Here is a 25,542-nt window from a genome sequence, read left to right on the forward strand (position 1 = left end):
GGTAAGTGAGAATTCAAGTGCAAAGAGCACATTTTTGTTCTCTGGTTATTCAGGAGAATCCATTCTCACATTTTGTGGTGAACCAACAGCACAGTGAATTCCATGTCACTAATCTTAGGGCTGATCATGCAATCTGAAATCCAGGTTTTTGTTTCATATATCAAAACCTAAGAGTGTTACGTGTGATTCAGAGTGTTAAGAGACAAACATTTGAGCCTTTGAGGTCCTCAACTCACAGACATTCTGCAGGCTAGCAACTCTTGTCTGTCAATTATTTTCAGTAGCAAATGCACCCATGCATTTCATAGTCTGCTGGAGCCACTGCTCAGACAGAAAAAGAGTCAATATACCTAGCTAGTCAGCCCCCAGCTTCAATCTTCCCTTCCTTTCGCTGTTTAAGCAGGATACTGGTGTAGCAAGCATTTCTGACTGTCTCCATGCAGGCTGAGGCCAAGTCATGCCCAAACAGCTTTTCTTTTTCCCCATTCTCTTCTTTTACCCTTGCAAAGTCTGTTAAGGCTAACTGGACTTTTTAACTGGCCCCAAATGTATAGAGGTGACTCACCTACTCTGAATGGATTTTCCCATTCATGCCATATTCAGAATATTGGGTTTGTGGTGGGATTAACAAGCTATTCTGGTACCTCAGTGAAACCACTTGCACACAAAGAATTTGGTCAGGATATAGGGGTGAACCTGCAGACCTCATGAAAAATGCTGTTAAATCTTTAAAGAAGAGATATTAGTTTTGTATCTCAGCCAAAAGATGTCACAGGTTTTCTGACAGAGTTTTAGACAGATTGTCAAAAGCCAGCAAGTGGGACACGATAAGCACAGGGACTTAGGTGGACTACAGCCAGCATGAATCTCGGTCATAGTGTCCCTTGGCACCATGACAGGAAAATGTGGTGGCTCAGCACGGAGGACTTGTGTTAGTTGGACACAGTCACTCTGAACATGGACTAGCAGGGTCTGGTTTTCCTTAGATTGCTTTCCAATCAAGGGTTCCTGGGCCCCAGGCTGTAGTGGCTGAGCCGTACAGGAGTCCAGGGCCCTGTGGCTGCAGTTCATGCATGGTACATGTGACGGGGGTCAGGGAACTGTTCTCATACAGTACCTTTGTTGTTGCAGGCGATCCATTTCACACTGGGGGCAAAAGTGACCTCCCGTCCAATGAGGTAAGTGAAAACCCGGACCTGGGAACAAGAATGCAAAGATAGAAGAATTAGGCTGCAATGTGCTAACAAATCCAAATGGCTGAGGTTTAGCATCCTGCTATGCACTAGTGTGAATGCTTATTTGTGGTGCATAGCAATAGCTCTGCCTTCACACAGAGACAGGAGCCTCTTGCTCCATTTGTTTTGCATTTTGTGGGCTGGAACTTGATTTCCATTTACAATAAGCCCAGAAAGCCAAGTAGCACCTGAGGTCATCTGAATAACAAGGCATGAATAACAAGTGCGAATTCTGTTTGATTTTATGATAGCAGTTCTGCCAGGCACAGCAACCACATGTGGAGAGGTTTATAGCTCACAGGAATCCTTTACCCAGGGGAACAGCTGGCTGCATGAATCATTTAGAGAAAGCTTCACCATTTCTCCTGTGTTTGACCAGCAACAAAAGAGCCAATCCTGAAATTAGCTGCTTTAACAGCCGCTTGCTCCGGTCTGTCACTGGGCTGCTTCTCTCCCTTTGTGCATTGCTGCTGCCTGGGATGAGGTAAGCAAATAAATCATGAGGGTTTAGGATGAACCCTGCTCTATTCTTCTTTCACAGTCTGCTTTGCTAGTACAAGCTTGTAATCATAGACCCCAAGGTAAATAGGGCTGGAAGACACCTAGAGAGTTTGTATGGGCCATTCTTTTGCATACTGTAAGAACTGGTAATAGCCAAACCTTTCCCAAACAGCACCAATTATAAACAGCCTTGGATGGGATTAAAATACTTTTTTTTTTTTTTTAATTATTTTGAAGTACTCAGCTTAGTCTTTATCATTTTATCAGGAGAATGTTTTGATTGTCACACCTTTAGAAATCAAAGTGTATGAAAATATAATAAATCTTCACTGACCTACAGCTATCCATTTGTGATCCTACCACCTCTAAAACCACCACAGCAGGCTCCTGCCTGGCTGGTTTGCTTTGTGTTTACAGATGGATGCGTGTGGGTATCGAAGGATGTGAGTGCTCAGCTCTGCCTGACATCCTGGCTCACGCTCTTCCATTCCCACCATAGCAGGATAGTACCTTTCCTCATGCTTTCCATTTAGCACTTCCCAGACAAACCTTCCGATCTGGCCAGTTGTACTTTTCAAAAACAGCTTCATAATCCTCCACTGCTCCATCTGTGATCAGCATGATAGCTTGGTTACACAAGCCTCCTTGACCAGCCTCTCTGAACTGCAAACAAAGAGGAAGAGCATTAGTTACCTCAGCATGGGCTGTTTCTGTGTAACTGCAGTGTATTTGTTCATGGTGGGCCAGATCCTGACTTTCCCTTGAAAATCTCACACTGTGCTCAGAAAGAGCTCTGCTTAAATAAAGACTCTGTTTGTATGCTGCATAAAATTGTTTTATTTATACAGCCCTGCCTAGCACAAGTAGACACAGGAGACTCTACAGAAGTAAAATAATGAGGATGTAAGTGCTGCGGCGGAAGGGTGCGATTCCCTGCTGCCTCACATCTTACAGTCGCATTCGTTTATGCAAACGACTATAGGTTGACCATAAACACTGCAATTCTGATTTGACAGCAATAACTGTCACTTTTTATGGCAGAAAGCATGACAGGAGGAGGAAATCAGACTCATTATTTCAGGGCAAATCCATCAATCTGCCAAAAAACAGCAGAGAAAGGCAGGAGCATGTGGAAAAAAAAGAGCGTTACTGCCATCAGGGCTGTAATAGGTTATTAATGTGCCAGATAAAAAGGCCATACACTATAATGACAGATGACCCGTTATCTGTACATAAGTGATATTTAAGGTAGAGTGGAGGCATTCTGGGACTTTGGTACAAACGTTGATGCGCTCTCAAGAACACATGAAGAGGTGTTGAATGGGCACTGAAAAAAACAGACCCTGCCTGTTCAGCCAGGAAAAACAGCCTTCAAGTGCTGCTTATCTCCTGCTCCTGCCTGTAGAGCCATTTGCCTCTTGGCTCGCTAGAGCTGGTGTACCTAAGAGCACAAGTGCCTTATGCAGCACCAACACAGGTACTGAATTAGAAGTCACCAGAGGAGGTAGCAGAGGCCATGGAAGCACAAAACCACACAGCTACTTTGCTGCGGCTCCTAGCTCAGTGTCAGCATGTGCTTCTCCCTGCAGAGCATCTCAGTGCTTCTGAGTATGGAAAAATCTAATCAGCAAAGGATACAGAAACTGGTGCAGAGTAAAAAAATACGGAAAGAGCAAGATACAACAGCTCTGCACACAAGATTAATGAGAGGCAATGGCATGAGATGGAGAGCATATGGAAGACTAACTGAAGGGTGACTAATGCTATATCAAACACAGCAGCAATTTTAAACTGGAGAGGGTAGTTATATCTTATAAATGAGGAAAAAGGTATCCAAGTGGCGAGACTAATTGCATAAAATGAAAGCAAGCACTGGGTGGGAGGACAAGAGCACAGGATGCAAACTGGGAATTTATAGATGTTTTAGGGTTCAATTAACAAGTCACTTCTGGTTTGGTAATACTTTGTTAGGACAGAAAGCAAATGTCTTTACTAACACAGATGGTACTGTGGTTCTACTGTAGATTAACATCATGACCATGGATACTTGGTGCTAATATCACCATAATGTCTCCTTCCACCACTATTTATGTTATCAGTCTTGCCTCCTTCAACATTACTCTTAATATCACTAAAGTACCTGTTACTCTACTGCAGTAGGTATAGATTCAACGGCTTCTGAATGACCACATGTGTGAACCCATTTCTCCCTGCTTCATGTATCACTGACCAGAATAGGTACAAGTGACCATGAAAAAGAAGGGTGGTGTAACAAGGTCATTCCTAACTAGCTGTTCTTAGGCAAAACATCTGTGTGAATTACTGAATCAGGATGAGGTAGTTGAACATGCTCTGCCTCTGTTGTGTCACCACAGCAGCACATTGAGAGGGGAGATAGAGTGTACCTTTGCTGCTGTGGTCATGCCAACCCAACAGTAGGGATCTCCCATGTCTTTCCCTACAGAGTCTCTAAGATCTGACATTTCCAGTCATCCAAAAAGCTTCTACAATTTGTTCTATAAAAAAAGCCCATCAGTGCCAGCTAGAGGGTAATTGGAGTTCCAGAATGAGTCAGAACACATGTCCCCTCCTTCAGCAAGGAGACTCAAGGCAAAGGCTGAGGATGAACAACAAGAACAAACACAGGATGTGCTTAGGTGCAAACAAAAGGGGAAAAGCAGTTGATAGCTGCATAGGATTCTGCTGCAGATCATCAGGTAGGAAAAAGACAAGAAGTCTCAAGTGAGTTATTTCTAGGACAAATCCATTACGTGCAGATTATCAGAAAGCAGGGCTAGTGTGAGCATCCATTAAGGATGCATAGGGTTATGATGGTGCAGGAGATGCTGTCAGAATGAGGTTTAGATCACAGATCTGTGAACCTTGTAGTTACAAAAGCAGCTTATTCAGTTTGTTGCAATCTACAACGTATTTTGTTTAGACAGTTGTTAAATTAACACTTAATTAAGGTCATCCACCATTTCAAACTACTTCAGATCTCTCTTCATGTAGCTTACTTCAGACCTCATAATACTCAGATACTGAGAAATTAGATGCTGTATCAGAACCAGCAATCTTCTAATTACAGGAGTAGATGGTATTTTCAACAGGGAAAATGAGATCATCAGTGTCATAGAAATAGAGATTAAAAAGACAGATTTAGAAAACAAATGAACAAGAGGTAATCCCTGGCTTTTAGGTCCTTTTGTGGCTGGCTGCAGCTGTAGCAAATGATCTGACAGCATTCACATCAGGCTCTGAGCATAATTCCCTGCTCTGACTGAAATCTCAGGAGCATGAAAGAAGGGGAGAATGGGAACAAGATGTCTGCAGAACAGGTGCCTGAATAAGCGTGGGCTAGAGCTGCAGTCGGCAAATGAGAGATGAAGCTATGTGTTCTCCCATATAACTTTGGTTGTATTACCAGGAGTAGCAGGCATGATCTAATTAATTCAGGGTCAGAGTCTCTTATACTCCCTTTGTTTGCTCACTGCCATTTACTTTGCAGTTATAGCCAGGCACAAGAGTTACTAGTGAAGCAATAAGAACATCAGCATAGCTCAGTGATGCACAGGCATGCATGTGGATTATACACATCAGGCCGGATGACTGAGCAGCCCCTCTTAATCTCCTTCTGCCCCATTGTTATACAGACCTGCCTCCAGAGAGGCCTCTGGAATTACTGAAAATTCAGGCTTAGTGCAAAGTGTCTCATGGGTAGAAAATTAGCTGAAGAGAAGGAAAGAGAAAGCTAGTGAAGAACAAATGAGAGATGGCATTAAGCAAAATGGCATAAACTGGGAAACAGGAAATCCTGAGCTTTGCATATCCTGAAAACTACACTGCAGAATCCAGGTCTGTACAAATGCAAGTGGAATCAAGAAAAGATTTACAAACGTTCAGAGAAGAAACAAGAAAGGGATTAAAAGGAGTATGTTGCCAGACGATAAACAACAGAGGGAAATGGTCAGGCAGAGATGCTTTATAGCTGTCACACTTCATCATCAAAAGGACAATATTGTAATGACTGCACACACACTGAAGTGATAAGAAACAAAGAAAATGAGTGAATTACAGGCAGGGTCACAAAGTGGTAGGGTTAAAGCAAAAGTTAATTGAAAGCATTTGAATAATCTCTGCTCAGCAGGAAGGGAAAGAATTGCAGAAGGTGTTGCTGAACTACCTGCCTCATGAGCTGAGACCTGACTGGGACTGAGATCCCAAAGGACAAAGTGGGAATCAATAGAAAACATGCATTACAAGAAGGAATAAACTAGGTGGCTAAATTGTTCTTAAACACTTAGCACATTGCTAGAAAGATTTGTAATATGGTCCTCTTGTGAGTGTGCAAATGAAATGCTTCCCCACACAGGTGGGGAAGAAGAGGCCACAAACTCCTTTGCTTACTCTCATCAGCGGATGGGCTCATTTTTTTCATGATATCAGTTTGCTCAAGTTACATAATCTTGCATCTTGCTGAAGTCCAGTTTTTTACCAGTTTCACCACTTTTTTCACCTATAGCCTTTTTTGAGTGACCCCTTCATAAGCAACTTCAAAATCTATGTTATTTCTGAGTTCAATTGCCAATCAAGGTACAAATTAAACCAGCTTGCCGTTAAGAGGAGGCATCATTCCAAGGTGACCTCAGAGAGCGAAGCTTGGGGTTTCTTTTCCTCCACAGGGTCAGAAACCATCAGCTTTCAAAATACCTACTTAGTCTGAGAATTACCCTGAGAAAGGAGGAGCCATAAGAGTCACAGATTTTGTATAATCTAATCCTAATTCTATTCTTATATAACAAATATATGAATATATTTTTATCACTCTCTCAGGCTTAGGGCTGCGTTTGCATATGTATATATGTACACACATCTTTGGCATGCCTATAAAAATATATAAGTATCTTTGCAATTGATGGGCATTGGAAAGGATAGTCAGAGGCTCAAATACAGAACAGGAGGCTGAATACTGGCTGGAGAGGAATGCCGCAGAGGCTGATCAGCCGTATAGGAATTAACAATGTGACAGTGTCTGAAGAAACATAGCTGTTGTCTTATGTTGTGTTAAGAGGACTGTGGTGTGTAAAACAAGGAAGGTGATTATTCTGCTCTGCTTAGCACTTGATAGCTCTCAGGTGCAGCACTTACATACTGCTGGGAGGATGGTGTTTCAGGGAAGGCAGCCTAGAAGCAGCCGTGAGCAGAGCAGCGGCCAGAACAAAGGGGTATAAATCCTACAAGAAAAGGGTGAGAGGACAAGACGTGCCAAGCTTGTTGAAAGAAGGAGAAGACAGCGGTGAGAGAGACTAAAACTTGATAAACAAGGAAGGAGTTCACTTGACAGAACTTTGAAGCACTTTATGAATGTATGTTTAAGACCACGGTATCCTTGGCACGCAGATTTTATTGAAACCACTTGGTGTGTGGCTAAATTGAAATAGAGAGCTTAAGTGGTTTATTGAGCATGGCTGAGAGGGGCAGGGGAGGCTCTGGCTAACTGTTCTCCTGAAGCTATTCTGCAGATCGCATCACAGATTAAAATATACCCTGTCTACCCCAGAACAGAATGGAGGAAAACAAAGACAGTGAGAGATTGTGCTCTTTTGCAACCCCTCTCGGCTACTCATACCTCGCTGAGTAGGTCTCTACTGGGCTATTAATTCTATGAGCAATTGGACTGAGGAAAATTACCAGGGAAATTTTGTAATCACTTTCATTACAGATATTATTACTGGTTGTCTGTTGTAATCAGCAAAGTCTGTTTCATCAGTGTGATGTAGCAATTTTCATTTTCATTCTCTTGCGTATGCTCCTGTGAACAATAACAGGACAGTCTGTGAGTAACAGCTATGACTACAAGCTTAGAATATGAATGTGTCTGATGGGAGGGGGGTGGCCTATTCCACCAGAATTCCCCTTTCTCCTGTCTGCATGACTGCAGCAGCACAGATTTGTTTCAGGGCACACTGATGAAAACCATTTGCCTTTCCTATTAGTGATACAGAACTAAGAATCTTGAAGATTTCAGAGAGTCCATGAAGTATAAGAGCACTTGGCAGCTGATACTCTTTTGCCTTAAGTTGTGGTGCTTGCTGAGGCCTGGGGTCCTCCAGCTGGTAGTATCAAGACACTGTCTAAGTGAGCCCTTAAGTGGGAAAGCTGAAGTTTGGGGAAGGCTGCTCTAGGACAGCAGATGTGATTCTGTACTTGCATGCCTATGTATATGCACGGTGCTGCTTGTGCACCGAGACATCACCTCTGTCTCTTCTGAATGGCACACAGAAGTCTTGGGATGAAGTTGCAAAGTGCTATGTTAGGTATTAAGAAACCATTTTTTTCTCTGCTGGAAAAATTGTTTAAATATTGTGATTCATATCTATATCTGGATCTTTGTTTTTTAAAGTTCAAGTTAATTTAGTCATAAAGTTCAAAGCCACATGTAGATAAATCTAGCAGGCCTCTAGTCCATACAGTTGTTCTAGGTTTATATCATTACTGCTTGTTTGGTCATTTCAACTCTCTGCCTCCAAAGATGTTGAAGCATTACTACTAGGAGTGCTGCCAGCCTATGACTGCAATGCCAAGGTTACACCCACACTCTTCTCAAGTTGCCATTAATTCCATTTTGCTTCTGTAACCACTGGCAAGTCAGCACCACCCACCACCATCCCTGGGTTCAACTCTGATTATGCTTGCACTGGCATAAATCAGGAACAGAATTACCATACCCAACAACAAACTTAAACCTTCAATTTGTAAAATAAGTAAGACTGGAGAATCCTTCCCATGGTGTCAATACCTCTAGCACATTACTTTTAACACCAATAGCATCGTTATGGCCACTAGCATCATACCGTATGCATATTTTTGTCAGCCTCAAAGGCATTGGCATCTTTAGGCCAACCACACTATACAAAGGGCTACAAGGAGGTGGGGGTGTTCAGCTGGTTCTTCGTCCTTTTTTGTTAACCTTCCTTAAGAAACAGAGTTAAATTTTATGTTGACCTCCAGGCTACTGAAGTCACAACTGTTCACACAAGGCAATGAATCACTTACGATTCTTATCACAGGACATGATCAGACTGACTGATTAATTCTTCTGTACCTGTGATTTCTTCCCCAAGCACTGACACTCAAAGTGACATTGAAATAAACCTGAAGCCTGAGAATAATCTTTCACATCTTCATCATCATCTACTTATCAAGGCTCACATTGTAATAACATTACTTATGACTAGAACTGTCACCCTCAGCTGATCAGTTGTATTTTATTGCCACCATCTATAACCAAGGTGCCTGAGCAATGCCCAGTTGTGTGGCACTCAGGAAGCACTCAGGAGGCTACAGCCTTGACGGGATCTGCAACCTCAAAGCACCATGCACAAACTGACACCTCCAAAGTACGGGGTCACATCTGCACACTGCCTGTTGCGAAGTTAGGGACTGTGAGATCAGCTTATGCCACCCCCCCACTCCGCCTCACTGTGAAGAATGTACTAAGTCATAAGATGCAGGGGGGGAAGTAGGGGTGGGCAGGGACACTTGTGCTCAATGCGTACAGCAGCACTGACTCTTACCTCCCTCAGTATTTTGAAGGACTCTGTCAAAGCCTTGTTCACAGTGCCGACTCCTTTTGCCTGAAGTTCATCCACCAGCTGCTTGAAGTGCTGGCAAAAAGAGGGTGAAAAAGGCAGCAATGAGTTGCAGGCAGGGTGTTTCTTTCAGCAGAGGGAGGAAAGAGTAACCTGGAAAAATCTGTGCTTTGGGCTCCTGATCCTTCACCACTGCTGGCAGATTAGTGCAGCACTGTGATGGGTGGAGGTGGGAAAGTAAAGTGGCAGTTCCACTGGCAGTGCCATCATGTTGCACTATTGCCCAAGCAGCCAGGGCAGGACTGCATTTCACAGTCTATGTGCTGCAGACAATGGACAGTCCATAAAACATCATGCAAGGGACAAAACTATTAGAAATCAGACTTTCCTTTACCTACACCTTCTGGAAAACAAAAAACCAAAGCAAAATATTCCTGTGCATGCAAGAGCAACAGGATTGGGAAAAAAGAAAAAAAATCAGTGCTCATCCACTACTTAAGAGGCATTGATCTGGTTGTAAATGAAACCCTTAGAGAGTACTCTCTGCAACATAGCATCCAAAATGCTTGGGGATCCTTTGGGAAATGCTGCAGAAGACATCTGCAGAAGACATCACCCTCTGGAGTTATACTGAGACTCAAGACTAAGCTGGGAAAGCAATCTGGAGAGAAATCAGGTTGTTGAAGACATGGAAGGATGCGATACATCTGTGGTATTAGTATAAAGAAAAGGGAATTGAGGAAAACCAAACAGTAAGAAATGCTGAAGATACAAGTCAGCCCAGAGGGCAGTGGAGCAGCTGGGTACAGGCTGAGCCCTCTTGGATAAGAACGACAAACCCCCTCACCAGAGAAATCTTGCTGGCAGTCCAGCCTGACAAAGGATCAGGCCAGGCTGGGAACACATTCACCAGAAAAGGGCTGATTTTAGTCTTTTGAGGGCTGAGGATGTGGGGTTTCAAAGGTGGAGACACTTTTCCCTCTGCAAGCTGTTCTTCCACAGCAGTTTGGGCTGGGTCCAGTCAGGCTCTGGCAGTAGTGGTGGTGCATCCCTTGTGACACAGGGAAGCTGGTTGCTGCTGGTTAGCTAGCCAGCCGACCCCATGTTACAGTGGCTTTGTGGTGGCTTTGTGTAAGCAAAGGTGAACCACAGAGCCAGCACACACCACTGAACTCGTGCTTGTTTCTGAAATGCAACCCCACATGTTTCTGGGAGATGCTTGTTTTTCCCCCTGGAGTTTCATGTCACAGCATCTTAACCTCGTGTACTTGTTACATTAAGAGAGCTACCTGAATAACGTAGATAGGAGCCTGGTACTCACCTCTCTGTTATCTCTGTCTGCTTGGACCAGGATACCCTTAAAACAGGGCTCAATAAAATGAACATAATCATTATACTGCAAAGAGAAAGTGAAAAGAAAGGGATTGTAATCGGATAAAACTGGGTTCATGTCCTGGGTGGATGTTCAGAAAACAGTATGGAATGTTATGCCATTTTATACACATTTCCCTTAAGAATCGTAATTTTGACAAATCTCAATCTGTTTGAATAATACAGTAATTATGATGCTTTGCTGAGTTCTATTTGGGCATACCTACAGATACAAAATTGCTTTTTTTCCACTCACACTGTAGAGATTTCTTCCACGCTCTATTAGCTTATGCCCTTGGCCTTGCTTCTAGCACTATTTGCACGTATTTTTGACTTCTGGAGACTTTGTGAATCCCGTGTTGAACTTTGCAAGTCATTTTGTATGCTAAAGTCTGATGCCTCTGGTGCATGGCTGAATAGCAACATATCAAGTTACCACATATCCACCAAATTGTGATAATTAGTGGGGTGTATTCTAGCCTGATACATATGCAAGGTAAAACACGCCAGTATAAACCTTTCCCTGCAAGGTTCAGAAGAGCATCATTCCTAAAAGCATGGCTAAGGGGCTGCTAATGCTCAAGTTAGGAGCTTAGATCAGGCTATAATGTGTCTGAGCTGGTAGGTTCTTGGTGTGGGTACAGTAAAGGAATATATATTATATGCTCTTTCTGGGATTGTTTTGATGAACAGATGATATTTCAAACTCTTTAATGGCTTGCCTCCATTTTTCTGCCAACACTGTTCACTCTTCCAACTATCCAGCCATATAAAGACAGATCTTTACTGGAGTTTCTAAGTAACTTACACAATAACAAGACATTGACAAAAAGTAGGCTTTATATCTCAGTGACTGTGCCCTGGCAAGCTTTTATAGAAAGGAGCCTAGGGAAAGAGGTGGTGTTTGAATTAGCTTTTAAAATTAGGAGACAGGCAGCCGTTTGGCTTTAACCTGGCACCAAACCTCCTGGTCTTGGCCTGGATCATGGAAAAGCTTTGCTTTCTGTGATCAATGGTGCTGGTTCTCTATGGGTAACCAGCACATCCTCAACCTGTCCAGGGCTTAAAAAGGGAGATAGTAACACTGAAGCAACCTGACCGGACTCCATGCAGACCTGTGCAGGCTGAACTAAACTGCAGCCTTGCAGGATTCTGATACACAAAAAGGCATATGCTGGTAATTTTCTAGCCTGGAAACATTATCCTGAGGCTGGAGCCCAACACAGTATTACGCTATGCCATGCCAGCTGAATTTATTAGCTCTAGTGTCTTTTTACACCATTTTACCTGTTGCACTCATATCCTTAAGTAAGCAAAAAGATGCAGCTGACATCCTCCATGGAGGGGGGAAATGACTTAGCAGCCACCCTGCTGACCACACAAAGCCAGCTTCCCAAAGGTAATTGGTTTTAATCCACCATCCATCATAAGTACTAAGTGTTGTAGTTAACACCACTGTAATGCCTATAGTTTGCTAAGGGGACCGAAAAGCTGGTATAAGGCACAAGGAAGACAACTTATCACTGAAAATGGGGCATACTTACTGCAATGATGTTGACAAAGTCATTTTCTCCCAGAGTATCTAATATGGTGGTAATGGTGTGTTTGGCAATAGTCATCCGCAGGCCCTTCATGCTCCCACTGACGTCCACAATGATGACAATGTCTTTGGGAGAGGTGGCCGCTTGGATGTACCTTTTATAAAAGAAGAATACGAGGAAGCAGAGTGAGTGTACAATGAGGAGGAATGCTGAGCATGCTGCTGTTGTGTGATGCTAGAGGCAGCAAAATGAGTGCCACAAGCACAGCTATTCAGCAGGGTCAGGCTGGGCATCCGATGGGTCCCTTCCTACCAACATGCCTCTCCCATCAGCCACAGCATCTCACTTCCCACACTGGCAAGTGCTGGGCCTGCTGCAGATGTATGTCGACATATGGCTAATAGTGACAATTGCTAAAGCCTCCCTTAGCCATGCTGAATAGACTGAGTAAACACCTCACATCTCTGGAGTCTAAACAGCCCCATCTCTTCAGTCACAGAATTATAAGGAGGACAGGACAGAGCAAGGACAAACCAGTGGCAATTTTCATGTGGCACATGTTAGATGCCATAAGGAAAGCTGGAACTGACAGGTGGTAAAGCTTCCTAACCTGTCACTGCCTTCATTTATGTACCCCTCATCTCTTGCAGAAGCAGCATGGGGCAGTAGCTGCTGATCAGGAGCTCACCAAGGTGTCACTTTGAAAAAGAGGGGGAAAGGAAGACTGAAAGGTGCTTTGGCCAAGTCTCTCCAAAACTCTTACCAGCCACGATTCCTGCAGTCAAAGGAGATGACTCCGTTCTCATCTGGTAACCACTTTATTCCTGAGGGGAGCAACAAAAAAAGCAATCAACACACACAGACAGGCAGGCATCTGCTCTCCACTCCCCAGGGAACTTCTGCTGTTCACTGCTGAGACACAGCTACCCCATGGGCACACAAGTCTGGCCAGCAACAGCAGTGGCCATTCTGTAGAAATACAAGCAGAGCTACATAGATACCTATTTAAAAATGTACCTTGATATAGTCTTTCAGATTATGGGGAGCAGTTGCACTTAGTCTGAGCTTTTTGCCACTTTGATGTAGCTCTCAACATCTTTTTCTCCCCAGCAGTGGTTGAGAGCATAAAAACACAGCAGCAGTGACAGGGACATGTCCCAGACTCCCTGCTCTGTTCACAGTCATCTCTACTTTCCTCCTTCACAACATGTGACAGGTCACAGAACAAGGGCATGCAGCCACCTGATGAAGGGGCCATGAGGCCAGGCTACAGCTGTGGAGGATCCTGTGGGCTCCTTCAAGCATAGGTCCTCCCCTCTTGCTCCATGACCTTATATTCAGCTCTCAGTTTGTGTGTGGATAACAAGTCAGACTGGCAGCTGCATCTACCACATGTGGATAGAGAGGGGCTGTGGCTGCTATTAAAAACCACAGGGAAGCATGAAGCAGGGAGCCTCCTACAGCACCTGCACCCCACCTAAGAGATGGGTGCTGCCATGGTGTTCTGTGAGCTTTTTGGAGCACCTGTAAGCAGCCTTCCCCAGGATTTCCAGGGCAATATGCTTGGGGGGATGGTCCGTGTAGGAAAAAGGGGGTTATGCCTACCATGGACACTATTCCTTCATCCTAAGTGGCAGCAGCCCATGCACTGAGTATTTTTCTCACTGCACCCTGCCCATCATGGGGCCATGCTGCCCTCAGCCTTCCCAGACTGAGCTCTTCCATGGCACAGACCTTGTCCTGCAAGACTATTGCATTGCACCAAAAGTGAAACTAATCTCTGCTCTTTTACCTGGGTAAAGCCTGAAGAATCCAGTAGAGCTGCCAAAGTACTGCCAGGTCAGCGTAGGATCCCTTTCAAAGTTGTCTACAAAAATAGGATTCAGGGCTTCTGACATGTAAACACCATTCAGGATGTCCGGGTCTGTGATGAAAGAATAGAAAATTGGGAAAAAAAGTGCAAAAGAGGATAGATGATCCACCACCTCCAATGGAGGAGAGAGATGAGAACAAAAGCAATCCCAGGAGGCATGCAGCCTTGTCCAAAACTTTGATAATGGGCAGGGAATTGGATGCATCATTCCAGTAAATCCTGGAGGCCAGGTCACCACTGGCTGCTACAAGTGATCTCAACTTGGTCATACACTATTATCCCTGTTTCTGGTTCCACCCTTGTCTGCCCTTGGGCATTACACCTAGTTGGAAGAGGGCTCTGAGAAGCCCAGAAAACCAGCATGTACTGCCCACAACTGGCCACACCACACAGGCAGGGCCCAGGAGTGTTTACGTTAGTTGTAACTGCCTAAGACAGAGGAGCTCTAAGATTTCATGCCATTTCTCTCTCCTCTTTTCCCCAACAATTCTTTCGAGTCCTTCACTTTCTTTCACAAAGCCTGAGCTGTCCTCCCTTGCCCCTGATCTCATCAGAATCAATAACAAGTTGCAGGCTTGCAAGAATTCATAAGAGACAATGTATATTTGGTGTCTGTGTTGACTCATTGCCTCAGGAGACCAAACAGAGCAGCAGCAATGGAAACAGGGAATTATGAGACTAGTCATTGTAGGATTAAATGTATTAATGTTGAAAGGGAAGGGGCTTTGACCTACCACTTCCTGTTTAGTCACTTTACTAATGGCAGTTTTGGTCAAAATAGGGAAAAAATTAACTGTGACTCCCCCAGGGATGAGGCCAAAGGAACTCATGCATGTGGAGGTCCAGGCTTGCTGCAATTTGCAAAAGAGGGAGTGAGTACTGCCAAGCACTGGTCCTGGCATGAGCCATGGGCATCGAATGGCTCCATCTCCTCCTCATTCTCCAGCCATAGCAGTTGGATGGTTTGTGTCAAGCTGTAGAGGCGAAAAATCAGCTAGCTGAGCAGTGCTCCTCTCCTGTCTCTGACAGCATCCATTTGGCCACCTCTTCCTGTATGCTGCTCTAGGCAGCAGCCTACTTTGTGTAGCTGCCCACAGCCAGCTCTGCTGGTGGCTCTATTGTGAGCAAGATTTTAGTGTCTGGGGCTGTCAGACCAGATGGAACTAATTGAAAATCATGGGAGAAACAGAACTCCCTCTATTGCCCCTCTAAATAATGTAGAAGTTGTGAGCACAGTCACCAGTGCCTGCCCTGTCTGGTCCTGAAGATTGTAAATGAGCTCCATCTATGAGAGAAGTAATGGCACCTTTTTTTATTTGCCAAAATGTATGCAAGGGGAAGAGCTGATGGGGAGGCAGGGAAAGAGCCAGTTAAGGCAGCTTCGAATGGTGGCCAAAAGGAGCCATAAACTCAGAATGATCACAACTGGTGTTTCATCCCGCAGATTTGGCAGTGTGCTGACCAGCCTGGAGATGGAGTGGTTTCTGGTGTGTAGCCAGAGTGGAAGATGTGCAGGAGGAGAGGACACACTCTGGGCACAGATGAGGCCACATAAGCCTCAGTGCCTTCCTGGGTTTCTGTAGCTGCTAAAGTGCCAAAGGCTTGCTGAGGAAAATAACCCAGAATACTCATGTCCTTCTAGTAGTTGTTAATTATCCTGCCCATGGCAGGGGGGTTAGAACTAAATGATCTTCAAGGTCTCTTTCAACTCAAACCATTTTGTGACTCTATGATTCTACCCCCAGTCCCTACGGATATGCTCATTAGGAGTTAAAAGTGTCCCTGTGAGCTGTTAGTGCCCCATAACACAAGGGTACTTGAGATCTAAAATCTCAGCTAAAATCAGTGAGATCCTCAACACCTGAAGACCTTGATAGATCTGACCCTTTGTATGGAGTGACGATTGCCAATACATTCACATCACTGTGTTTCATAGCATCTTTGGTTGTATCATGAACCCTAGGAGACTATACTGCCTGCCTAAGGTGGAGAACTGTCCATCATCAGAGGTCTTTCAAGAGCAGATTATACCTAAGCCCTGTCACAGTGACAAACTACAGCACAGACATAGCCATGCCTTGAGACAATATCTTTCCAGCCCTGTTTTCTTTTCTGTCAGTTGTGGGGGTTTTTAATATTCCCATCATTTCTTTCAGTATTATTACTGGTTGTTTCCACAGCAACCTACTAGTAGTGAGAAAGTAGAGGCCATTACCTTTGTTGTAGACGTTGGTGGGTAGCTGGATATCACTGTACGTCGTGTTCACCAGCAGGTTATTGAAATGCTCATTTGGCTCCAAAATGAATTCATCTCCAAGCTCTACATAATTGTCATTTTCATCCTTATCATTAATCAGGAGAGAGTTGTAGTAATCAAACTGTTGATGAAGACAATGGAAGAGAGAAAGGAAACAAGAGAGAATAAGACAGACTATCACCAGTACTGCCTGAGAAAAAAAAAAATCAAAACCTCTTTAAACATAAAATGACACCTGAAGAATTTGGGCTTCAACTATTTGATCAAGATGAGCAGCAAACAACAACCATTACTAACTGAAAATTGTCAAGCTGCCCAAATGATGGTTTCTGACCAGTTTCTCACTCTCAGGTGCCCACATGACTGAAAGCATGGTCATAACCAGCAGCAGAATAGCCACCTGAGAGCAAAGGGAGAGAGTGGTGGACTCCTGTGGTCCCCCACAGGTATTTAAGTGACTAGCCAGAGAGATGGAGTGTCTCACTGGGTCTGCCTCACAGGATTGCTACAGGGCATGCCAATCCAGACCTTACTTGTCCTGTCTCTACAGCTGTCATTTACTAGAGTGAACTGTTGATGTACATCTATTCAGGATTATCCCCTCACACTGTCACTCTAAGCAGCAGGCACTCATAAAGAGCAAAGGATAGAGCAGGAGGTTATCAAAGATAATGCAGTTTTCCCTGTGAAGCCACTGGTGATTTAGCACCTATAGCCGTTTTAGTATCCTCAGGACATTCTTCACTCTTGATAATAGATGTTTTTAGGACGTTTTTGTTGACTTTGTCCAAGGGCAGAGGTTATTTAAAGCTTTATGTTCAAGCACTAACACTACTCAGGTGGTGTGAATGATGTGTGGGAATACAGTCAAGTACTTCAACTCACCCATGACCCTTACTGTGAATGCAGCTAACCCAACTAGCATGACTGTAATGCGATTCTTAAATAAAGAGGTGAAGATGGTAGCTAGCTTGATTTCAAGAACCATTTTGACTCCCACCTTTTCCCAGCATGGAGACGTGTACTTGCAGGGATAGCCTGTACTTCTACTAAGCACTCTGTGCTTTTGCTGAGGACAACTGACATTCTTCAGCAGAGTTTTCACTCCAGTTCCCTTCACCAACAATAATCCCATAGCTTGGCTACAACAGCTATTAACAGAAAGCCAATTAACCAAATGGCTTGGACAACACCAAGCTTTCACTTAAGCGGAAGTCCTGTCAAGTGGGTGTCTGCAGGGTAGAGAAAAGATGATGGGAGCTGTTGAGAAAGATAGTGAGAAACTCAGCTCATTGGGATTAACAGTTTGCTGTGGGTATTTGTAACAGCATCAGCCTCATCACTCATACACGCTCAATTTTTAGTTCATTTTCCAGTCAAGTAACCGACAAAGCTTCAGCTAATTTGCAACAGCGCGTCATATAGTGACAACGTTGGCGTGCAGAAATGTAATGCCAATAACATCACACAACCCAACGTCTTCACAAATCCTTCCCCTCCCAGTGCCGAAGGGACTAATCTCCTTGGTGTTACTAGGTTTGGGATTTGCCAAGGGAGTCTCCTACACTAGTTTCTAGACAACCTGAGTGACCTGAAGGCAAGGAAACTCCTAACTTGTCCGTGAACCTGAGGTGGCTGGGGCAGCTAGGCCTGCCATTTGGCTAGTCTCTCTGAGGATGCGTGTCATATTTTGTCACTGACCAGGATAAACTTACCTCCAGTGAGGAGTTGTACTCATGGTTCAGATCTGCATCTTCTGCTGCTTCCACCAACCTCTAATGCAAGCACATGGAAAGGAAGATGAGGGAGTGCTGTAAAAAACCCCCCTGTAAGCTCTTCCAGCTGTATCAGCCATTCACACAGGTAGTGAAAAGACACACAACTGCCTCCTTTACCACAATATTCACAGGGATATAAACTTCCCTCTTACCCTCCTTTCTGCTGACCTGTCATTCTGTGCTGCAACTTTACAGCTTGGAAGGTGTATTCACAGCTATTTACTGCCAAGTATATTCACACCTACTTACTCCAGAGTCCCCACTAAACCCCTGAGCAGTCTTAGATATCACAGGACATATACAAACAGAAACATGTTGATTCAGAGAATGAACAGCCAGAGATTTAATTTCATTTTCCATGAACCCTTCCAAAAAGCCATGGAAAAGGAATGGCAGACCCAGCCTGATGTCAGTATCTTGTCAGAAGAAAAGGCCTTTTGGGAGTCTCAATCTGGTATATTATTACTAAGACAAAGACCATGACTTGATTTTATGAAGGGCTCAGTGATGGTGTGGACATTTATAAGCTCTTGCCATTTATGGAAGACAAAATAATCAACTAGTATTCTCCATTGTGATGCTTCAGGGCACTAATTCTCAATTGGTACAGACTGGGAAGGAATCCAGCTACACATGCACATGTTTTCAGAGCTGCATAATCAGCGACAGTCTCAGCAAAACTACTTTTTGCTTCTTCACAAAGGATAAGGAAATCCAAACACTGGAAAAGTCTGGCTATGAATTCAATGTTATGGGCCAAAGCTCTGGGTCTAAATATGCCCACATTTCACTTTGGGATTCAAATGATGTGTTTCTGGATGACTTTTCCACATTAGATGCCTTTAACAGTCAAGGCTCTGTGACTACAGAAATATGCTTTTCATAGTGGGTAAATATAAGGGAATATGGTAGATCCTTAGATGCAAGAGGTAAGAGGGGCTATAATGATTACTTGCTCTGATCTCCGACACAGCAACAGCTAAAGACCTCTTGCCACCTCCTCCACACTTCCCCATGTACACAGCTGGAAATCCAAGCACTTTCCTTGCAGCTTCTGTTCAGGGGCTGCAGAAATTTCCCTTGAGCCACACACACAGCTGAAACAAGCTACCGGTCTTCAATGGCCAGATTGCATTACGCAAGGATGGATTTTCTCTTGTGAGAGGTGTTTTTTGCTCCTTTAAACAGCTCTTTTCTCCTGGAAGAGTATTTATTCCCCCATATTTATTCCTAGACTTTGTTTGTATCTCATTTCCCACTTTGGGCTGAGGGAGAAGCCAGCATTCCCTTGTCTGAACGCCCACATCCTCCCATCAGTGTCTACTTAAAGCTCAGAGCGAGCAGCCAGCTGCACCAGCAGGCATTTTGTTAGGCAAGGAAGTCCTCATGCAACCTCTGTGCCCACATGCTTCTGGTACAGGCAGGAAGCTTTGTGTCTACTGCTCTGGGGCTGACAGGAGAGGATTTCCTTTCTTTAGCCCTGGTGGTCTTACCTCAACGGCTTCGACCTTCCTGCGGAGCATGCTTTCCATCTGCTCCGAGAACTTCTTCACCAGCTCCAAACCATCCACCTCTTTGATCTTCAGCGTTGGCTCCACATCTTTGTACTTCTACCCAAGGGAAAGCAGAAAACCCTGCTGAGCAGGAGGCTCATAAGGAGAGGGGTGAATCTGTTATTGTTAGCTGAGTATTATTATTTTTGGTGAAGAAAGATGTGTTGAAAGAACTGGTCTGATTTATCACCTTCCCCCCTCTTTGTATTTCCCCCCCTTTTCAGGGTGTGTGCATATCACTGGCCATAACACAAAGCATTTTGACTAAGTAAAAGCAACTAATCCAATAGTGAGCTTGTAGCTGTTGAGAACAGCAATGTACCTGAAGCTATTAGTGCCTACAAATGAGAGAGAAACAGATGAGGCTTTTGAAAATACAAAAATACACATTGTGCTTACATCCATAATAACATCATGTACATCACATACCTGAAATTTACTTAAGGCAGAGAGAAGGGCAAGGAACTGTATACTGTCTTTATATTGCCTCCTACACCATATGTGCTCTGGGTCACTAGTGGGAGAGATGTCATGCTAGTGTAATAACTTGTCCTCCCACAGTGCCATCCTATCTGTAGGGTAACATATGAGGTCTGCAGCAAGAAGGGTCTGCTCAGGCTTAGGTGGGAAACTGTCAAGGAAGGGTCAGTGAGACAGTTATGATACTTATTCAGCATGCATGACACACTTTGAGCCAAGAGCACCACAGAGGTGATTCCTTGAAACTAGGAATTACAACTGTAACTATTTACTGCTGCCTCCACTGCGAGAGATGCTGTAACAAGAAGGATCTGGGTCTGACAGCCTTAGAGATAATCAGTTTCTTCTGACCATGTTTCAGAAAATCTAGGCATTAAAAACCTGAGAGTACTCCCAAACTGGATAATTGTAATCTGCCTCCCTGAATCTCCCTTTTCAAGACTGGATACAATGGCCTTTATTTCCCTTTTTCCAAAGAAAATCCCAAACCTAACAGAGATAGACAGAAATGAAGAGTAAAACAACCTGCAAAAGGACACAGTCTGGTTAACTTATTTTAGAAAAGCCAGAGCCTTTTCCCCCAGCAATGTGGAAGCATGAAGGCAACAGAGACTGAATTTCCCTGATCCCTCATCATCATTTCTCTCTGCAGTGTACACACATCCCCTCCATCTACGCGTTGTATTAACACTGCAGCAGCAGTCTCAGCCAGGGCTGGACTTCTTGTGCTGGTAAAAAATGAGGTGGTGAAAGGGTAAGGGAATGGCAGGGCTTTAGAGGCACTTTTGAATTAGAAGAAAGGGACTAGTGACAACTTTGGATGTCTTCAGGGTGGGTAGTAGAGCTCTTTTTGTCCAAGAAGCTCATTGACCGTCTGGGAGGGAGGGAGGTCGATCAGGGAGGGAGGGCAGCTGAGAACAGGCAGGGTAAGAAATGCCTCGAGGATGGGGCAGGCTGAGGACGCCAGACAGAAATAGCAGCATCCAGCCTGCAGCAGGCATGGCGGAGAGGCTGCTTGCTCTGTCTGGCATGATTAACAGCAAGGGTTTTACTGGATTAGATATGCCAGTCCTTGCCTCCCCTCTGCTGTGGCTGAGTAGGCAGGACTGGCAGGGGAGGAGGTAGGGTTGAACACGAAGGTTAGCGTAACCATGATGCTGAAAGAGGAATGTGCAACAACAACCCCCCCGACTGAGGTCCCTGACTGCTGACAAGAACTCAGGACACATCCCAGCTGGTGCCTGTCCCATTTAGCTCTGTGTCATGGTTTCATTGTAAGGGAAGGGATCTCTGCCAGGCTAGGCTTTAATCAGGCCCTCCTCGGGGGGAGGAGGGTAATCTCTCCTGGGAAAGCTAGCAAAGGGGGGGACCACACCAGCACGGGCAAGCACGCACTTTACAAAGTGACCTGCCATCGGTTACCTTAGGTCATATCTTGAATGAAAAAGAACAGGGCTTTTCACCTTTCACTTATTGTTTAATGTGCTTTTGACACATTGGCAAGCAGATGTTGACAAGGTAAAAGTAATCATGAGCAATCATGAACAGTCTGCTAATACTGTACACACATCTCAGCCCCGGGAACTAGCCAGGAATGGGAAGACAAGAAAACAACCACCAAAAAGCTTTCTGCAAAGTTTCAGTTGGCTGCAAGGAATACACCCGGTTTGAGCTTTTTTTTCCCCCTACAAACAATCCAGCAAACCACTTTCTATCTGAATCCTGCCACTAAATTCTCCTGCTATTAATGAACATTCACTCCAAGACTTCCTAAAGGTGAGCAATGAAGTAGTACCTGTGATTTCAATATAGTTACCAGACACCATATTTGAAAGTATGCATATGTCAACACAGGTGCTTGTAGCTGACCAAGATTAACCTGCATAGAATAAGTTTAGAGTTCAAGTTATCAGATCGTTATAATTTCCAGAACAGAAATCAGCTGTAGATTAGGGAGAACTGGCTGAAAGGATCTGATGTTGAAAAGGGGCCAAAAAGTTCTGATCTAACAGAAAATCTTTTCATATTCATCTAGTAATTAGTATTCCCTTAAAATAGCAGGAGCAATTCATTAAGATTCTCCTTCTGCAGTGATGAGGGTGGTGACTTAAAATTGGAATATCCAGGACCCAGTATTCTAAGTTTTATCTGTGAACAGAGATATATCACCAAATATATTTTCTTGTTGCCACCTCCATGAAATTGAGTCCATTGGAGTACACAGTGTTGCATTACTCACTGCTAGTGAAACTATATTAAGAGTGTGAAAGACATCCCTTTCATCTTCACCCAGGAAAACGTCTTGACTGAACTTCTTTAACTTCTGTTCTTCACCATGCAGTTATTTGTCGTGCTTTCTAGTAACTACATAGCTGGAGCAAACAGCCAAGCCGTGCTGTCCTTTCTCAGCCCTATCCAAGGGGAAAGGCCATCAGCACCTCAGGTCCATGAGGAAGCAGGAGGCAATTCTCAGGAAACATTTACAATGCATCATTTACACAGTAGAAGAAAGAGTGAAGATTTGGGTCTGCTAAAGCTGAAGGCATTCCTGCCACTTGGAGGCAAGGCCTGAGAAGCCCAGAACCACCATATCATCTTCCTGGCATGGCTGCCACTGGTGGCCCCAGGCCTTTGATTGCAGCAGCAGGACTGTGGCAAACAGACCTAATAAGCCACAGGCTGCAACTTTCTGTTCCTTAGCTCTGGGAGGTGCTACTGTCTTCCCCCTGCTCAGCCTTTCCCATTGCCTCTCTATTCCAGCTGTATTGCTCTCAGCTTTCTTAGACCTTAGCCAACATTCTAATACAGATCCATCATCTTAGAGCCAGGCTTAAGTGTGCAAACTTATCATAGAATCATAGAATGGTTTGGGCTGGAAGGGACCTTAAAGATCATCTCTTCCAACCCCTCTGCCATGGGCAGGGACACCTTCCACTAGACCAGGTCTCTCAAAGGCCCGTCCAACCTGACCTTGAACACTTCCAGGGAATGGAAGCATCTTCATAATGAAGACTTTCTTCCAAGTATCTAATCTAAATCTCCCCTCTGTCAGTTTAAATCCATTCTCCCTTGTCTTCTCACTACTTGCCCCTGTAAAAAGTTCCTCTTCAACTTACCGTAACTTCTGCTGCATAATCATAGAATAGTTAGGGTTGGAAAGGACCTTAAGACCATCTAGTTACAATCCCCCTGAATACTTCAGCCATCAAGCCAAAAATCACTCTTCAGCTTCTGCTACCTTGATGAGGTTTAATTTGAGGATATCCTTACTGCTTGGGATAAAGAAACACCTGGGGGGCTTTCTCAAAGCCACCTGATCCAGGATGAGAACCTGCCTTTGTGGATTCAAGAGATGTCTACTGATTCACCAGGTCTCTTGGAACAATAAAGCCTGGTGAGAAATGGACTGTTTGGATTTGCAATGAGATATTAGAGTTCTTCTGGGAAAACAAACAAAAAACCCTAAAGAAAACCAAACAAACTCAAAGCCACAAAAAGAAGTTTATGCTAAATATTAAGGAGAAGGTCTACATACAAAACATTCAGTAACTGAAAAATTATGGCTCTCAAAGCAACAATAAGCTGGTTACTTTGAGCCTACTAGGCACAAGGGAGCATGAAATAAAATATGAAAGGTGCTGCTTTCTCTCAGTTTGTATTTCCACAAAGGCAAAATGCCCATCGACTTGACCAGGAAAGGCCTTTACACTGCACCCTTCACTCCTCTGCTGGTCTGTGCATGCTCACATACACAGAGAAATATTTAATGTGAAAGAGAGGCAATAGCCCAAAAAGAGGAAGGTGCCTGGAAAGCACATTTGGTTTTCCAGACTTCAGGGCGTTTGGCTCCTCTGTGCAGGCCTGCAGCCTGCACTATAGTGATCCACATAAAGTTACTTGTGGTCTGCCAAGGTGTATCTCATAGGGTGTGAAAACATTGCTATTAGTAAAAGATCTGCATATGCCCTCCTGAAGCCATCCTTCTGTAGCAGTGTAGGTGTCATGGATGCAGAGGCAGCCCTTCAGGATCATCCCTGTTTTGAGATGCTGATTTGTGAATAGGTGTCAAACCCAGGGCTTGCTAAGGAAACAGGCTGAGAGAAGGGCTGAAGTTGTATCTGCTGGCTGGTCCTCCCCTATTTCCCTAGTCCCAGGGGAATAAGGCAATATCCCTGGATCTTTTCCCTAGGCCCAGGGAAAAAAGGGAAAATGAAACACCTCGAGAAGAGTGACTTCAAGGTTGAAAGGCAATCCTGAGCTGTTTAAACTGCTGAGTTTAGCACAGTCCTGAGCTGTTTAAACCGCTGAGGTTAGGGCAGGTGACCTGGTTTCAGCTGGGATAGTTAATTTTCTTCCTAGTTGCTGGTACAGCACTGTATTCTGGATTTAGTCTGAAAATAATGCTGATAACACACTGATGTTTTAATTGTTGCTATGTAGCGCTTACCTTGATTGAGGACTTTCCAGTCTCTCATGCTCTGCCAGTGAGAAGGGGACCAGGAAGCCAGGGGGAAGCAGAGACAGGACACCTGACCCAAACTAGCCAAAGGGGTATTCCATACCACAGCACATCATGCCCAGTATATAAACTGGGGTGAGCTGGCTGCGAGGGTCTGATCACTGCTTGGGGATTGGCTAGGAATCAGTCAGCAGGTAGTGAGCAATTGCATTATGCATCACTGTGTTTACTGAGTTTTGATTTGTTTTAATTTTTTCTGTTTAATGTCTTTCTCGTTATTATAACCTTTTTTATTAATATCATATTGCACTTTTTTTTAATTATTCTTATCTCAACCCATAGATTCTACATTCTCTTCATTTGCCTCCCCATGCCACCCTGGCTGGGGAAGGGACGGAGTGAGCGAGTGGTATGGTATGTAATTGCTGGCTGGGTCTAAACCACAACAGCAGGACAGGATGTGCATTTGGGAGATGGCTCTTCACTGAAGTGTTAACAGAGCAAGGCTGGATCGAGCTCATCTGTATCCCAGTGCTGGAAGCGGTGACAGTGGCTCACTGAAGGACACTTTCCCTCTGAATCATGGGTGACAGTGTTCCAAGCAGGGCATCCAGAGGCTGTGCAAAGCACAATCTGTCTGTGCTGCATCCAGGCCCCAACACTTGCAAGAGCAAATGAGACACCTTTCCCTCTCCAAGAACAAAACCATGTGAACAAGGACTGAGACAGGCAAGTGCAATTGTTTTATGAGGCTGTCAGACCACCAGTGTTGCATTCATGTCAAGGGCAGGCAAGGCAAGATTGGATTTTGTAACATTCAAGTTTCTTGTTCATCAAAAATCAGTTTTCTTTGCTTCCAGTGAATTACACCAAAAGCTGATAAAGTTAAGAACTTTTGTTCA

The 25,542-nt window shown here is 44.3% G+C and overlaps 1 protein-coding gene across 1 annotated transcript in view; it reads right to left on the reverse strand.

The window, feature by feature from the left end:
* CACNA2D4 (calcium voltage-gated channel auxiliary subunit alpha2delta 4) overlaps positions 1-25,542 on the reverse strand; it is a gene marked incomplete at both ends in the record, with an annotated part of 129,388 nt that overhangs the window by 96,609 nt on the left and 7,237 nt on the right. Inside the window, 10 exons of the mRNA XM_080609673.1 lie at positions 1,118-1,196; positions 2,286-2,399; positions 9,314-9,403; positions 10,650-10,724; positions 12,244-12,394; positions 13,004-13,064; positions 14,033-14,164; positions 16,329-16,491; positions 18,086-18,145; positions 19,642-19,758. Coding sequence (XP_080465799.1) covers positions 1,118-1,196; positions 2,286-2,399; positions 9,314-9,403; positions 10,650-10,724; positions 12,244-12,394; positions 13,004-13,064; positions 14,033-14,164; positions 16,329-16,491; positions 18,086-18,145; positions 19,642-19,758 — 1,042 coding nt within the window. The remainder of the gene's footprint in view (positions 1-1,117; positions 1,197-2,285; positions 2,400-9,313; positions 9,404-10,649; positions 10,725-12,243; positions 12,395-13,003; positions 13,065-14,032; positions 14,165-16,328; positions 16,492-18,085; positions 18,146-19,641; positions 19,759-25,542) is intronic.

This window comes from Psittacula echo (genome assembly GCF_963264785.1).
Source record: "Psittacula echo genome assembly, chromosome: 1".
Taxonomy (NCBI): domain Eukaryota; kingdom Metazoa; phylum Chordata; class Aves; order Psittaciformes; family Psittacidae; genus Psittacula; species Psittacula echo.